At 48.8% G+C, this 15,506-nt stretch overlaps 1 protein-coding gene across 1 annotated transcript in view; it reads right to left on the reverse strand.

The window, feature by feature from the left end:
* Positions 1-5,917: 5,917 nt before the first annotated feature.
* The window catches only part of GLI3 (GLI family zinc finger 3), a 285,389-nt gene continuing 275,800 nt past the window's right edge, over positions 5,918-15,506 (reverse strand). The window contains exons 14-15 of the mRNA XM_057550336.1: positions 12,498-12,825; positions 5,918-11,599 (exon numbers count right to left, since the gene is read on the reverse strand). Coding sequence (XP_057406319.1) covers positions 9,255-11,599; positions 12,498-12,825 — 2,673 coding nt within the window. The 3' untranslated portion in view covers positions 5,918-9,254. The remainder of the gene's footprint in view (positions 11,600-12,497; positions 12,826-15,506) is intronic.

Raw genomic sequence — 15,506 nt, forward strand, 5'->3', positions numbered from 1 at the left:
GCCTGGGTTCAAGGAGCAGCCAGTTTCTTAAGTGTCACGGGGTTAAGGATGACTGTGCAATGGATCTGTAACTGGTAGACACCCGGAGAGGCTGAGATAGCCGATGTGTAGGGGGAAGAAATCCCCTATTCGGGAAACGAGACAATCACTGATCTGTAACGTACACACCGGGCTTGTTTTGTTTGTTAGCCAATATTATTTTTCTTGCCTAACAAGTTTGATGCTTATTAAAAAAATTACCTCTGGGCAATGCATCTTGGGGTGTTTTGGATACACATTTGGGGGCGCCCAGAATCATCTGCAAATGAAAATGCAAGGATGTCTTGCCTTGACTCCCTGGGGACATGGCCACAGACCCTTATCTTGGTGGTCAGTGAAGCAGCCTGGTTCCTTTCCTCTGCCCCCCAGGCCCTGGCCGGCCTCCATCTCCACGCCTCCGCGAGGGAGGAAGAGAAGTGAGGTAGCTAGTTGCTCATCTCCATCCAAACAGCAACGGAATTCCTTGGACTGACTGTTCAGTAATCCTCTGCCAGCTGGCTGCCTCTCTTTCCTCTGGGAACTCAATGAATCACACCTCTGCAGTGCATTTGGCCCTTGCAAGCCCTGAGGGCTGCAGGCCTGCGCCTGCCAAATGGGAGGAGCCAGGGTCCAACTGCTGAGCACGGATCACGTGGGCTGAGACTGAGCACAAGAGGATTCCCAGCTGTGGGGGAAGATCACTGACCCGGAGGCCCGCAGGGCTGCTCGCAGGGGCAAACCGTCCCTTTCCCATCTCCTTAGGGGTCCTTGCAGGAGCGCAGGGGCTCGAAGGCAGGCCCAGCTAAGAAGGAGCAGTCTGTGGGGTTCTCTCCTGCCTCCCCTCCCCCTGATCTCAGAGAAGATAAACCACTGTTTCATGAGCATCTCCATAAGCATTTCCCTGGTAGTCAGGGAAATTAGTAGACATCAGTGAGGCACTGGGTCAAAAATATTACCAAACACATCTTTGGGGGGTTTTATGTCAATGGTTCAGGCACAGACAACCTGTGATATCCCTTTACCACTGGCATCAGAAGCACTCATGCCAACTCCAGAGCTTTTTTAAAAGCAGGGACAGGCTAGGGGTTTAGCTGCTTCTAATTGGGGTGGCTGGGGAATCTTTCTTCAGCTAGAGCTTGACTAAGAAGCCCGATCAGACAGAAGCATCTCGGGAAGAGAACACAGCCAATCCACCCGCTTCCCTGCCCCGGCCCGGTAGTGGCTGCGAACCCAGGCAGCAGCGGGCCTCTCTCCCAAGGGGCCGGTGCTGGGGCGAGGCTGGCCGGCTCTCCGGGACTGCCAGCGCTCCTTCCAGCTTGGTTGGCCAGCTTTCCAGGCCACCTCACACGTCTCACTGAGCCCGGGCCTGGGAAAACTCCAGCAAAAGGGAAATTAGGAGCAAGAGGGAGGTGTGAGCTGAGCCCTGCAGAGCTGCTTTGGCAGGTGGGAAGCAGAGATAAGAGTTGGGAAGCACGCCTGTTACTTTGTTAAAATAGTCTCCTAATACGAAAATTAAAAAAAACAAAGAGTGGCCCCCGCTTGCCACAACTAGAAGAAAGCCCTCGCACAGAAACGAAGACCCAACACAGCCATAAATAAATAAATAAATAAAAATTTAAAAAAAAAAAAAAAAAACAACCAAAACCCTCTATGCACTATTAACTGGAAATACCACATAAAGTTTCTTGCTTACTTGGTGAAGGGCCAGTGATGGAGAGCTCTGTTGGGCCCTGTTCTCCCCAGCACTCCCGTTCCCTTGGGCTTGCTCTGCCTTTGCAGGGCTGGGCTGGACCCCACCTCCTGGGGAATGGGAAGAAAATGGTGAGGGGCCCTCGCTTGCCCACCCTCCTGCTTCCCTAAGGCACAGCAGCTCTGGGCTCTTCCTGTATGAGTCCGAGGGCATTACCTCCCCTCCCCCTCCCTTCCACATGCCACCCACCATCACTGCCTAAAGGTATTGAAGTTATTTTCCCCCCAAAGATCACAATAATCTCCCCCCTGAGTCTTGTCCCCCAGTCAATCCGATCTGGATCCTGTAGGGATGCAGCAGCAGGTATGAACTTGTGAGCCTCACGTGACTTCATGCCGTTCCCTCCTATCTTCTGCTCCCTTCCTCACTCTCCACTCGTTCTGAAGGCCCAGTTCAAGGTCACCGGCCTTCCTGACATGTGCCAGACCATTCTGTGTCTTCACAGGTCCAAGTCACTGTTGAATTCCCTCAGCCTCTTGATCTCCTGTACCCATTCCTCGCTTCTGTCTAAACCTGCCCTCATCCTTCACTCCTTCCCTCGTTTCCCTGGAGAAGCACCCATCCTGCGATCCAGGTAGTTCCAATGATGCTTGCTTTGTTCTCTGTAACATCAAGCACCTCTTCTCCTCTGCCTCTTTCCTATTGGATGATTAACACGGTCAAGCCTTTTGCATTAAAGAAGGAAGGAAGGGAGGGAAGAAAGAAAGAAGGGAAAAAGGAAAAATGGAAGAAAGGAAGGGGAACAACCACAAGAAAAATCCAACTTTCCATCCCTCTGGTCTCTTTCCCTTGGAGATAATGTATTTCATACTCTCCGAGGTGCCCACGACACCACTGAAATTGTAATCTGTCTCTTAGAGGATAGGAAGCATGATGTCACAGCTTAATTGCATGCTTGCTTTCTTTCTTAGTGAGAACATGGAGCAACAGGTGTCGTGGTCCTGATGGCATCTGGGATGATGACACGGCACAGGCTACTTGAAAGAGGCCACCAAGTTCCCCTTTGTGTCATGTGTCATTTGATCCTCAACTGTTGTGAGCCCATTTCTGTTCTCACCACCCCACTGATAAGTGTTTCCGCATAGTGTCCCGGGGTCTCCTGACTCTTAAAACTGGTATTTTTCAGCCCATGTTTCCCTGGACCTACATGTTGTTTTTGACAGTACTGGCCTCCTGATCTATGCCTCCTTGTTTCTAGAGCACGCAGCCTCTCCTGCCTTCCGACCCCCCTCTCCCGCTCTGTCCAGCCCGCCTCACCTGTGCCCTCCCTGCCTCTTGGTCCATGGGGCCAGTGTTCCTTAGGGTTCATTTCTCAGTCTTCCTCTTGTTCAATACCTGTGCCTGTTAATGGTGCTCTTACCCTTTGCTTCATCTCTCACCTGTATACCACAGGCTCCCAAGTCTGGGTTGGTACTTAAATCTCTCTTCTGGGCACCTGCCTACAGTATGTGTCTCCTTGTATTTTCACTCCCTAAGCCAGAGCTTCTCAATCTGGAATCATTTTCTCTCCAAGGGACATGTAGCTATGTCCAGAGACATTTTTGGATGTTACAACTTGGGGGTAGGGGTGGTATTGGCATCTAGTGCGTATTGGCTAGGGATGCCACTAAACATCCTACAGTACATGGGACAGTCCCCCACCACAAAGAATCCTCTGGCCCCAAATGTCAACAATACCGAGGTTGAGAAGCCCTGCCATATGCACCTCAGATGGATAACGCCCCACACTGAACCTGCCCTTGAATGTCTTCTTGTTATGGCATGCCGTTGTATTCTGTGGTTACATGTCTGTCCCTCCCACTGGGATACAAGCCTATGGATCCACTGCTTTATTCATCTTCCCATCTCCGGTCCCTAGCAAGGAATCTGAATGGGATATTAGACATCAAGGCAGCGCTGTTGAATGAATGGAATGTGTAACTCTTGTCTGTCTAATATCCCCAGATAAACTGTAAGTTCTCTGAAGGCAGAGACCATCATAACCTACCACTGGGCATTGAGGAAGGTTGGAAGCTGTAAGGGAGGGAGTGGAAGATTCAGGGAAGGGTGAGAAAATTTGGAGAACCTAAGATTCCACGCCTCTGCTGGGTGAGTATGGGCCACAGACTATATGGAAAGAAAAAAAAAAAGCCTAAAACCAGATTCTATTCTAGATTCTATTACTATTCCTAAAAGTAGTAAAGAGCGTGAATAACTAGGTAGAGAAGGCATAAACCAGGTTTATGTTGGTAAAATGAAATTTTAAGAAAGCTAACGTTAAAGGAGAGATTAGCTCAGGTTGTATTTGGAATAGTGAATATACTATAAAGCAAAACCTGTGAAAATTAATAAAAGGGGAACCTCAAAGGAAATTGGAGTAGGGAAGACTACCACTCCTTGTCAATTACCCCAAACAGGAAGATGTCAATTACAGACCCCCACAGGAAGAGACAACCTTGTACTCCCAAACAGGAAGTACAACAACTTCACTACTCCAGTAGGAAGAAGGAAGATTTTCTTCCTGACCATCAACAAACGCAGCTGATGGAAATGCAGCTCAGCCAACAAGGAGCCGTCATCACCCCAACTCTCACTTTCCTCCAGTGAACTTTCATTTTTCTCTTGTTAATGACTTTCTTGTCCCACTCTCTTTTCCATAAAAGCCTTCCATTTTGCACACACCTAGGAGTCTCTCTCTGCTTCCTAGAGCATATGCTGCTCCACTCATGAACAGTTTAATACAGCCAATTAGATCTTCAGATTTACTCAGCTAAATTTTTTTTTTTAACAAACCAAAGGGGGAAAACTGCCAAGAAAATAAAGAGAAAGCCATGGAGGAAAAAGGGATTAATAAGACATTTTGGCACTTGGTTAAAATTTTCCATCTTAATACTAGAATTCTCCTGTCATATTCTTTTCTGGGTAACACATAACATCTTTGAACCAAAATTCCTTAATATAAATCTTTATGAAATACCAGATGGATTGTAGCTTTGCCATTTTACCTGACTCTGCCTCCTTCACATCTCCTTTGCAGGAGGCATCTTTTAAACAAAGCTGTGAGTGGTACCTGCATTCTGCTCACATGAACTTACAGGAGTCTGTCATACGCCTCATTCCTGGGAGTGCCCCATTTCCTACTTTTTCCTTCTATTAGCCTCATTTGTCTTATTTATTTTATTTTAACTTGTCATCTCGTACGCTTCTTTGTAAGCTGACAATTTATTCCTAAGACGGCATAAGTTCCTATTTTTTTCTGAACGCATTTGGACACCTTATGTGAAGGATCTAGTTATGAAAGCAAAGAATTTTGGATTTATGGGAGGAAATTCTCCTTTGTGAATGAGAAAAGCATGAAACATCCCTATGACTGGACAATCTCTGCTATAGGACAAGGAGAGAAACATTCACCACCCACGGGACAGGAGGTTCCCTGAGACAGTGCTAACGCACCTGTGCATGTGTGTGCACCTGTGCGTGAGGGCTGCACCCATCTTCGTAGCCCTGTGATACTGACAACCTGGACCACCTGTCCTTCCCAGCAACAACCAATGCCTTCAGCTGGTGGCTCAAAAGACACCTGATACTACTCAGGAAGAAGAAGGGAACTCTTCTGGAGTCTTTTATAGTGATCTGGAGAAAACTACCGCAAGCTGACGAGAAAAGACAAATGAGAGAAATAGCTTATATTTCTGTCTGATGTCAGTTATTAAAAGCCACATAAAGGTAGGCTTCTACCATGTCAGATTTTCTCTTGACATGTGGTAGGGTATCTCTGAAATGAGAGGATAATATATAAAAGAGGGACAAGTTGTTAGACATTAAACCTATTCACATCTTTCCTCCTAGAGTTTGGCAAAGAGACAAAATTAAGAAAAACAGTCCAGGTTACAACTGGTGTGCCTCCCAGGTCCCCCTCCTCACACACCACTAGTAGGGTGTACTGCCCCATTCTCCATCTTAGGGATGAGGAATCTGGGTCTCAGAGCAAAAGTTCCCTCTGCGTGTGTGTGTGTGTGTGTGTGTGTGTGTGTGTGTGTGTGTGTGTGTCGGGGGTCAGGGGGCCTGGGTCTAAACACAGGTTCTGGATTTTTCCGAAGAAAGCCCTTTTCCCATTCAACTCTGAATTAAATAAACCACCTACGAGAAATTTCAGTACAAAGAGTTTTTTATTGACATTGTAAGAAACATTGTTCTTTCTCTTTGTTATAAAAAGACTAAGTGGTTCTGAAAGCAAAAGTAGAGTCCATCTGTGGCGGGGCTGCAGCCCCCGGCTAGAGGTGGGCGCGGGTGGGCATTGCACGGGCTGCGGGCTGATCCGAGGAAGGCCCGGGGCCGGCCACGTCCAAACACTATGCCTACAATACTTAAATGTATTTACACGTGTTTCTTTTAAAAAAAGGATTACACATTTTATTTTTTTAAAAATCTAAAAAAGGTGAAAACAATGAACTCGTACTTTATCTTACACATTTGCAGGATACACAACGGTAACTTGTCAGAAGAGGACATCCTCCTATCAGTTCAAAACAACATGGGAAGCCAGGTTACAAGACAGCTCAGACTCTGCTACAATCGTGTGCTCTCGGCTGGGGAGCACGCAGCCTTGAGCCCTGACTGGGCAATACCAACTGGTCCCTCGCTTCGACGACATTAACATAAAATAAGGCACATACATCGCAAGAATCGAAACTCTGCAGCTCAAGAGGGTGAGCCAGTGAGTGAGGAGCAGGGGCAGTCTAATTAGTTCTTTAGAAAAGAAAACAAAATGGATTGAACATGTTTAACATGGATGCCAAACAGCGGTACCGTGTATGAGCCTGCATTAAAAAGTAGCCATGACCCTAGAGAGTTGGTGTTATCTCCCTAAACGCAAGGGACAGGGAAGTGGAGAGAAGATGGGAGGCTGGGGATGGGTTCCATCACAGGAGATGCCCAGTCTACAGAGATCCATGTCCAGACGGGACACTTGTAAGTGGCCCCAAAAGATCTTCCTTACACTATCTTAACAGATTGGAAAAATACACTTTCCTCTTCCGCCTCTCCTTTCCTCCATCCTTCTGAGATTTCCATACTGAGAGAAGCCAAATACTGAGCTGAAGCATGAGTGTCTCCTGCAAATCTGAAGGCGGGAGCAAAGAAAACAAAGTATGACGAGAAAAAGATAGGGGGTAACCCGGAGAATCACCAGAAACCAAAGGAAAAACAGAGGCACAAGGTGACAACCTTGCTCATCCCAGGCTCCGTCCATCCTTCCATGTAGGGCAAAGGTGACATGGGAAATTATGGCAATTGATAAATGCAGGACACATCTAGGAATGCTAGTGGGGAAAGGATTCAGAGGGAGGAGAAGGAGGACAGGGATTGGATTAAGCCACAAGGGCATGCTGGCTCAGACCAGGACCGGGAGATTTTGAATTCATGGAAAAAACAAGATTCAGGGAATGGATTACTGATTTTGTAACCAGATCATGACCTGTTTGAAGAACACAGAAAATGCCTTGATCTTTCCATTGAAAAGTGGTAGAGACTCAACTCTCCTAGTTCAGATCACTACTTGTCTTTTGATTTTGGACTCTGTTCTGAAGTGGATGCTTCCTTTGATTGAAATGAAGGTGTTGCACTGGGTGGGAGGTGGGGGTGGATGGCCGGAGAACCTCGGCATCTCTCTGCTTTCATTTAGTTGAAAGCAAACCAACTGTCTTAGCCAAAGTCCCAAAGGGCAATTTTACTTCCACACTGAGATTCTTGGTCCAAATGAGAGAACATAAACATGAGAAAAATGGGCTGGTCCTAATATTCTTTCTATTTAATACTTTTATTTGATTTTGTCTAATACTAATTTAAATGGCAGGAATAAAGGGAAAAAGCCACATAATGGACTCATGAATCACTTTGGAAAAATCCAACTCCAGGGTCAAGGGGACAGAATACAGCAGGTAGCCTGAGGTGTCAATGTTTTATTTTCATAGCTTACATATTTTTAAAAGTAAAATGCTGGATAATCCACGTACTCTGTGCACACATAGTATGTCTTTTATGTGTAGCAACTGCACCTGGGGAGTAGCTGCACTTTTAAAATCTTTAAATGCTTTAATCCAAAACAAAAGTCCAGATTAAGTCCACATTAAGGACAAACTGCGTGGAACACTTAACTTCTTAAATGGATGCATCACTTAATAGATAGGGTGCAAAAAAAAGGTATCCACACAGCTACAAAACTTCTTCCCTAGTGCTTTTAAATACTAAAAATATTTGAAGCGATTTATTCCAAATATCTTTGTCTGTGAGCTTTTTTCTTTTACAACCAAGTTTTATAAATCCCCTAAAATAGGGCACTTAGAATAGAAATACTCCTTCGCTATAGTGGAATTAACATATGTTAATGACATAGCCAGCTGTGGGGTTAAGTACCTATATACTCAGAACTAGATATCATCAATTCTCAGTTATCTATGAAAACGGGGCAAAAGATGGAACTATCAACAAATATGCAAACCCACAAATATTCCCCAAACAAATTCTCCACAGTAGCTTGAATCTGCAAGCCACCTACCTTCTTACCAGAACAGATGAAAGTAATAGCATGTCTGAGTGTCACCCAGCGCCCTTCCCCATCTCCCTGGAAGAGCACTGAACATTCACGGACAGAAAGAGAGAGAGGAGGCAAGGTTGATAACTGAGAACTGTCGTATACACATACCCACCCTAAGCTCGTGTATGGACAGGAAGAATTTTAAACCCCAATGGTGGGCACACCATTTCATGTGCAAGAGTCCCAAATTTCGACCTGTGTGTATCTGTCTAAAGCGTGCTCTGAACTGAACTGTGGGCGAGGAGCGTCTCAAAAACCTGTGACCTCTGATACAGTACGCTCACAAGAGATTCCCAAACTCACTCTCCATGGATTCCCAAACTCACTCTCCATGTTCTGATTCTCGTGCCCAGTGTGGGAATTAAAAAAACAAAAGAAACAAAACACAAAAACAAACGTTGAACGTATGTAAAGGAAAATGGAAAAAAGCTGGAAGTGTAACCCCTTGGTCACAAGCACACCAATTCCTATTTCCTTGGAGTAACAGAGAAACCTGTCAAATCCTTTCCTTTGCCCTCTCTCCAAAAAGAAAGAACGTGCACACCACACATTTACACCGGTTTACTAAAAAAAAAAGGGGGGGGGGAGGGCGGGCTTACAGTTTTTTAAAAAAAGAGGGTGTTTCGAGTGTAACAATACTGATTCAAAACTGAAATGGAAGACAGTTTCTCCCTAGAATACTTTAGGGTTTTTCAGAGTCCTTTTCCATAAAAGGAATATACTTGAAACACATCCCAGTTAGGTGAGATGAGATTGCTAAAACATATACAGAACTAAAAAAAAAAACAAAAACGAAACAGCCAAAAAAAAAAAAAAAAAAAAAAGGGTCAATTTAATCTTTTAAACTCCTAAAGTTTCAGGTCTCTTGGCAGTCTTTTTTTTTTTTTCTTTTTTTTCTTTTCCCCCTAATGCCTACTGCATAACTGCAAGGAATTTGCTTTCTTCCGCGAGGGAGGTCAGCAGAGAACTCATGTCCCCGATTGCCATGTTGGTGGTGCTCAGAGACAGAGCTGGCAACGGGAGGGCGGCGCGTGGCGTCGTGAGCCGGGAGGAGCTATGAGAGAGGTTCTGAATGATGCTTGGGCTCAGGACTCCTGACATCAGGCTGGCGTGGTCCGCGTCATCTATGATAGCATCGAAGTCAATCTGCACCCCTTCCAGGTCATGGCTGTCGAGGCTGTCCACTGTGCTCGTCACCTGGTTAGCACCCGGGGAGAGTAGTTCAGAGTTTTCGGCGCTCGCCCCCTGGAGCAGGCAGCTGGCTTCTGACACGGAGAAGCACCCGGTTTTCACGTCTGGCTGACCGAAGCCGATGGTTTGGTCATAGAACTGACCAGAGTAACTCTGCACACTCGAATAGAGCTGATGGGGCTGCCCGGGCATCTCCACCTTGATGCCGTTCACCCTGCAGGTCTGACTTGGGTCGCTGAGCTGTCCTGGCTGCAGAGCGAGGCCGCCCCTCGGCCCAGCCTGGCGCCGGCCGCCCCCGTAGCTGGCACACGGCTGGTAGCCCCTGACGGCTGCCAAGCTTGACAGCTGGATGCCGGTGCTGGGAGGCCCTGGCAGGCCGCTTTCTGGCCCTTGATAGACGTGGATGTGTGAGGTAGCGCTGCCGTGCCCCAGCACGTGCTGCCCGGGGCGGCCTGCCCCCTGGGGGTGCATGCTGTCACTAAGGAGCTGATGCACCAGGTACCCCTGTCCCACCGGGTCTGGGCTGGGCATGCCATTCACCGTGCTGCCGGCTGACTCGTTCGGTGCCACCGACAGGCCGAAATCCGGCTGGCTCCCGCTGCCTGGCACGGGGATGCTTTGCAGCTTCGCTGCCTGCATCCCGGCACCGCAGGCCCCGTCGAGCCAGCCGGGGGAGCCGGGCTGCCGGGCCAGGCAGTTTCCATACTGCTGGGCCTTATAGGGCTGTTCGTGGAAGGCGTTCCCGTTGGTGCCCGCAGCTCCGCCGCCGCCGCCGCCGTGGCTCACCAAGTGCTCCGGGCCCCCGAAGGAGCTGCCGTGCTCGCCGGGGGTCGGATACCCCCCAGCCGGGCCAGCCCCGCTCCTCAAGGGATTCTGTGGGTGGACGCCCACGTGGCTGTACAGCGCGAAGGCGCGGGCCTGCTGCGCTGTGGACCGCGGGCCGCATTTCAGCTTGGAGGAGGACAGGTCGGCGCTGCCTGAGCTGACTTCGTTCCACTGAATGGGCAGGTCGGGTTTACCGGCATCAGTGCAGGGCGGTTCCAGCCCGCGATACTGCTGGCTGGCGTGGCTGCCGGGCAGCCCAAGTGGGTCAAAGTCGCCGGGCCCGCTCCCCAGGCCGGGACCGTGGGGCACTTTGCTGTCATCAGAGACGGTGCCCGGGAAGTGCTGCTCATACCCGACTGGGTTCTGGGAGTTTAAATACTGCACCACGTCGTCGGGCAGGAGATCCTCATCGTTCAGGCTCACATCGGCGTCCATGGTCAGGGACTCCAGGGTGACGTTCTCAGTAATGCTCGGGGGACAGGGAGACGCGTGGAAGGGTCGGGACTGGCCCCCGTCTGGCCGCGTGTAGTTCTGAAGCACTAGATTACGCTTCTCCAGGGATGGAGGCAACACCGGAGGGCTGAAGCTGTTAAGGCTGTTGAATCGCTGCACCCGGGGCAGCGAGAGGCTCTCGGAGGCCGTCCGCACCGGGTCGCTGGCTCTTCTCACGCCGTTGCCCAGCGCATCCTGGGGCAGCAGCGGGCGCCGGCCGTAGCCGTGGGCCCCGCCGTCGCTGCATCTCCGGGGAGGATGTACGGGAGGCAGGGTCCCCGCGGGCTCCCTGCCATCGCCCAGCAGGGCCATCCGGGTCTTGAGGCTCATCCTCTCCATGTTGGGCAGCGGGGTGGGCGGCGGACCGCCCGTGGCAGCGGCGTACTTGGCTTTCAGGCGGTACTGCTGGGCGGGCGTGAGGCTGAGCAGGCTGGGCAGCCCGTCGCCCTGGCTGGCCTCGCTGGACCTGCGCGACGCGTCGGTGGAGATGGGGTCGTAGGAGTCGGCCACGCTCACGTTCTGGGGGCGCCCCTCGGCCTGGGACGCCTCGCTGGAGCGGCGGCTGGAGAAGCAGGGCGAGATGCCGGAGGAGCGGCGGCTGCTCAGGTAGGCGGAGCTGATGGTGCTGGCGCTGCTGTCTCTGCGGTTGAGCAGGTTCAGCATGGTGATGTCCACCCCAGAAAGGTCGCTTCTGTTCGGGAGAAGCGGCGGGGGCCCGCCCAGACTGCAGCTGGTACTGGGCTGCGTGCCTGCGGAGAAAGCCCGGGAGACAGGGGTTCATTTCAGGGTGACTTAACACGGGTGTCGGTGAACAGTGACTCTTTTCGGTTTCCGGGGCCGGGCGGTCTCGGCCGTGGTTACCCATCGCTGCCCTGCAGCACCAAAGGGCCTGGGGACAGTAGTAAAGGGGTGGGTGAGGCTGGGTGCCAATAAAACTTTATTTACAAGAGCAGGTGGGAGCGGTACATGGCCCACGCCTGGTTGAAAGGAAACAGTAATAACTCCCTGGATGAGTTAAGCTCCTTCACTGGTGCAGTGTAAGGGCCAAGTGAAGGGTCCCTGGAAGTATATACAGTGCTCAAGTACAGGAAGTACCAGGGCAGAAGGCATACATCTAAACTCAGGGCTTCCCCATGACATCCTATGCGGGTGGAGCGCACCTGAGTAGGTGGGGTGGGGGAGGTTCACCCTTGGGATATGCTGCAGATATCGAGTGTAATCTCAGAAACACAAACTGACTGGGGGCCAACAGTGACAAAGATGGCTTGCCTTTCTCTGAATTGGGCCATCAGTCAAAGTGGCTGCTTAGGTCCTGGCTGCAGACTATGGAAGCCAGAGACAGGTGCTAACCCGGGACGCCACTGCGGCTGGGATTTCCTTCCCCTGGTCTAAGAGGTATGATCTCACCATCAGAATATCAGTCATGCACAGTCTTACTTTTCATTTCAGGATTATCCTCTTACTGCCTGCTTTTAAAATATGGACTCTCCAGAAAGGCAACACTAATATTTATGGTTCCAGCATCATTTTAGGGCTGGTGGGCAAACAAGCAAATGGAAAACCAAGGGCCCGGGTCTGATTAGTGCTCCGGCTGCCCTTGAAAGAACAGAAAACCCTGCACGGACACGAGGACTGGCCAGAACTCACCGTTTCCTATGAGAGGAGAGACCGCAGGGGCTTTGGGGGGTAGAATGGGATGCAGTCGCGGAAGCATTCCATTCACTTGTTTGAGTCTTTCTAGCTTGACGTGCTCCATCCATTTGGTCCCTGCCGGGTTCCTCCGGGCTTGCAAAGCGAGGGCTGTGGTTGCAGTGGAAATGGTCGAGTCCATGATTGGGGTTTCGTCGATGGCACTGAGGTCGCCCATACCACCTCCATCGGTTAGAGGAAGCTCGAGCCCACTGTTGGAATAGTTGCTGATGGGGGACTGTTGGCTGCTGCATGAAGACTGACCACCAGGGCTTGGCTGAGATGTCTGTGCGGTCAAGAGGAAAGGACAGAAACGTCACCCGAATGATGAAGGCCAGGGAGCGGATGACGAGAGATCACGCAGATCAAGTCCTGCGGGATTCTCAGTGGGTGGGATGAGAAGAACTATGTTCCCGTGAGTGGAGGTGGCCTCCCTCAGCCTCAGTGACTGCGCAGCAGGCAGATATGTGCAGTGGAGGGAATGGACAGCGGGGGGTGCCGGATATGATGCGTCAGCCATGGAACCCTGCCCCAAATGCCAACTCTGCATCACACTTCCTTGTTGGTTCCCACCCCGCCTCCATGACTTTATCCTTTGGGCAAATTACTTAGCCACTCTAAACCTCAGTTTGCTTATCCAGAAAATGGGCACAATTTATTTATCCTAGGGATTATTGTGGGAATTAGGTGTAAAGCCCTGAAAACACACAAAGTTCAAAAAGACCTGGATGACAGTAATTAACTGGCTCGGAGAGCATTAGCAGTTGTTATTATAATTGCTTTAGTCCTCGGAATATATGTTCCAAGAGCACATGTTACCTCCCCTCCAACCAGCCCCGCTATACCATTCCAGGCTGGTTCCCCAAGCTCTTGTAACCTCTCTACTTTCCTTCTACATTTTCTTGCTTTGTAGAACTCCAAGCAGGGTGTAGGTAAAAGCAGTTGTAAGAGGGAAAACTTCAATCACTTAGCTTCTGCTATAGCCAGGAGAATTGCATTGCACTAGGAGAATTGGGCCAGGTTTCCCTAACCCCAACCAAGTGGACTGGGTAAGCCAATTCTGCAACTCGATGGGAACTTAATCTGGTCCACTGGTTCTCAGGGAAAGGACCACCCCCCCCTCCACGGGCCCCTGGCCATGGGGACTGAAAAGACACTGTCTCCACATTTGGGAGCCCTCTATAGAATGGCCTGCATTGAGCGGTCCACACAACCTGGAACTGGCCCCTCTAAAATTCCAGTGGTGCCCTGGTGGATAAACATTCTAATCCTTTATGCAGAGATAAGAAATGTGATGCTCAGAGAAGTTCAGTGACTGCCCAAAGTCACAAAGCAAACACTGTGATGATCTAGACCCCCAGCCCGGCCTCACTTCCATTCCTCTGTAGCACCCTCTCCGCTGTCACCTGAAAACTAAAGCCTGACAGCAGCCCAAGAGCAGGGAGCGATAACTACACACACTCCAGTGTAGACGGCTGTGGTCTCTGGTGGGACCACAGTGCTGCCAGCAAGGGGTCTGGACACAGTCATTTTCCGTGGAACCCGTTACAGTTTTTCTGAGAACACAGTACATACACCCAAGCAAATGAACACTTTCTAAGCGAGCACCGCATGGTATACTAAGTGTGTCCTGGGCAACCAAGCAGAGAAAAATAAGATACACAAATGTGATCATGAATGCATGGAGCCTGTCTTAAGGTTTTGCTTCTGCAGTGTCCTGAAGGACCAGATCACCTGCTCCTTTGCAGAGAACTTAGATCATCCAGGGCTTTGGATGTCTTTTACGCTTGGATTGTCAAATCAGCATGTGTGTGTGTGTGTGTGTGTGTATGTGAATCTGTGAGTATGTACACACACACATGCAGGCTCACACTTCCACAGGGCCCGGAAGAAGGCTCACATGCACCTACAATTAGAAAATGCTTAAAGGAGCGCAGACATTTCAATATAGATTAAATTGCCAACAACAAGTGTATTCAGATCTTGCTCTAAGACGGTGGTGCACGTCCGGTCCAAGAATAAATTTACACTAGTCAATATGACAATTAAATAGTCTTTGAGAACATCTGCTTGGTCGGTCCCAGTGTGATTTATTATGAAAACCTAGACAAATAGAATGATGAATTTCAACATCTAACTCCACATTTCCACATGCTGAATGTTCAAAACACATCACTTCTATGTTGGAAACATATCTGAGTAATGTCCACTACTAAAAATATCACAAAGGACAAAGACGAAAGAAAAGTGAAACAAATAAAAGTTAAATGTTAAAATGAAAACAAAACAGAGAGCAGAGAAGCCAAAATTCCCTCACCTTATTACCCACTGTCCTTAGGAAGTGAGAACAAGACATTTAGGAGCATTACACAGAAGAGAAGTTGGAGTAATAAGAAAAAAAGAAGAAAGAATTTAATTTATAGCATGATGAGCAAATCAAAGACAAGTTTTTGAAGAAAGAATATTAGAAATGTAAATCTCCTGTGCCTTAGTAAATGCCTATGAAGATACCTACTTATATTTACACGTGTGTGTACATATTCATAAAATAGTCCCCCATGGAAATTTGATTAATTTATTACCCTCACTGAGCCTCCGTTTCCACACCTGTAATATGAGGGGCCTAGTCTCAGTCTCTGTGAACTCTTTCCAGCCCTTTGTTTCTATGATTTAATTATTTTATAAAATATTTCACATCTTGGAGAACCTCAGATGTCACTGAGCAAACTCACTGTAAATTTTTATTTCTACCAATTTTCTTTTTAAAGAATGGGTGTTTGGAGAAGAGATAAGTTTTCTTTTCTTTTCTTTCTTTTTAAAAACAATTTTTTTTGCTACGGATGTACATTAAAAGTACAAGGGATTCTGGGTTCCTAGGATGTCCTAAAAACATAAATCATTGTCTTTCAATGACATAATCTAGGAGACCACAAATTCACTTTCCTTGTTTCATTAAACACTTGAGGA

Source organism: Balaenoptera acutorostrata, chromosome 7 (genome assembly GCF_949987535.1).
Source record: "Balaenoptera acutorostrata chromosome 7, mBalAcu1.1, whole genome shotgun sequence".
Taxonomy (NCBI): Eukaryota; Metazoa; Chordata; class Mammalia; order Artiodactyla; family Balaenopteridae; genus Balaenoptera; species Balaenoptera acutorostrata.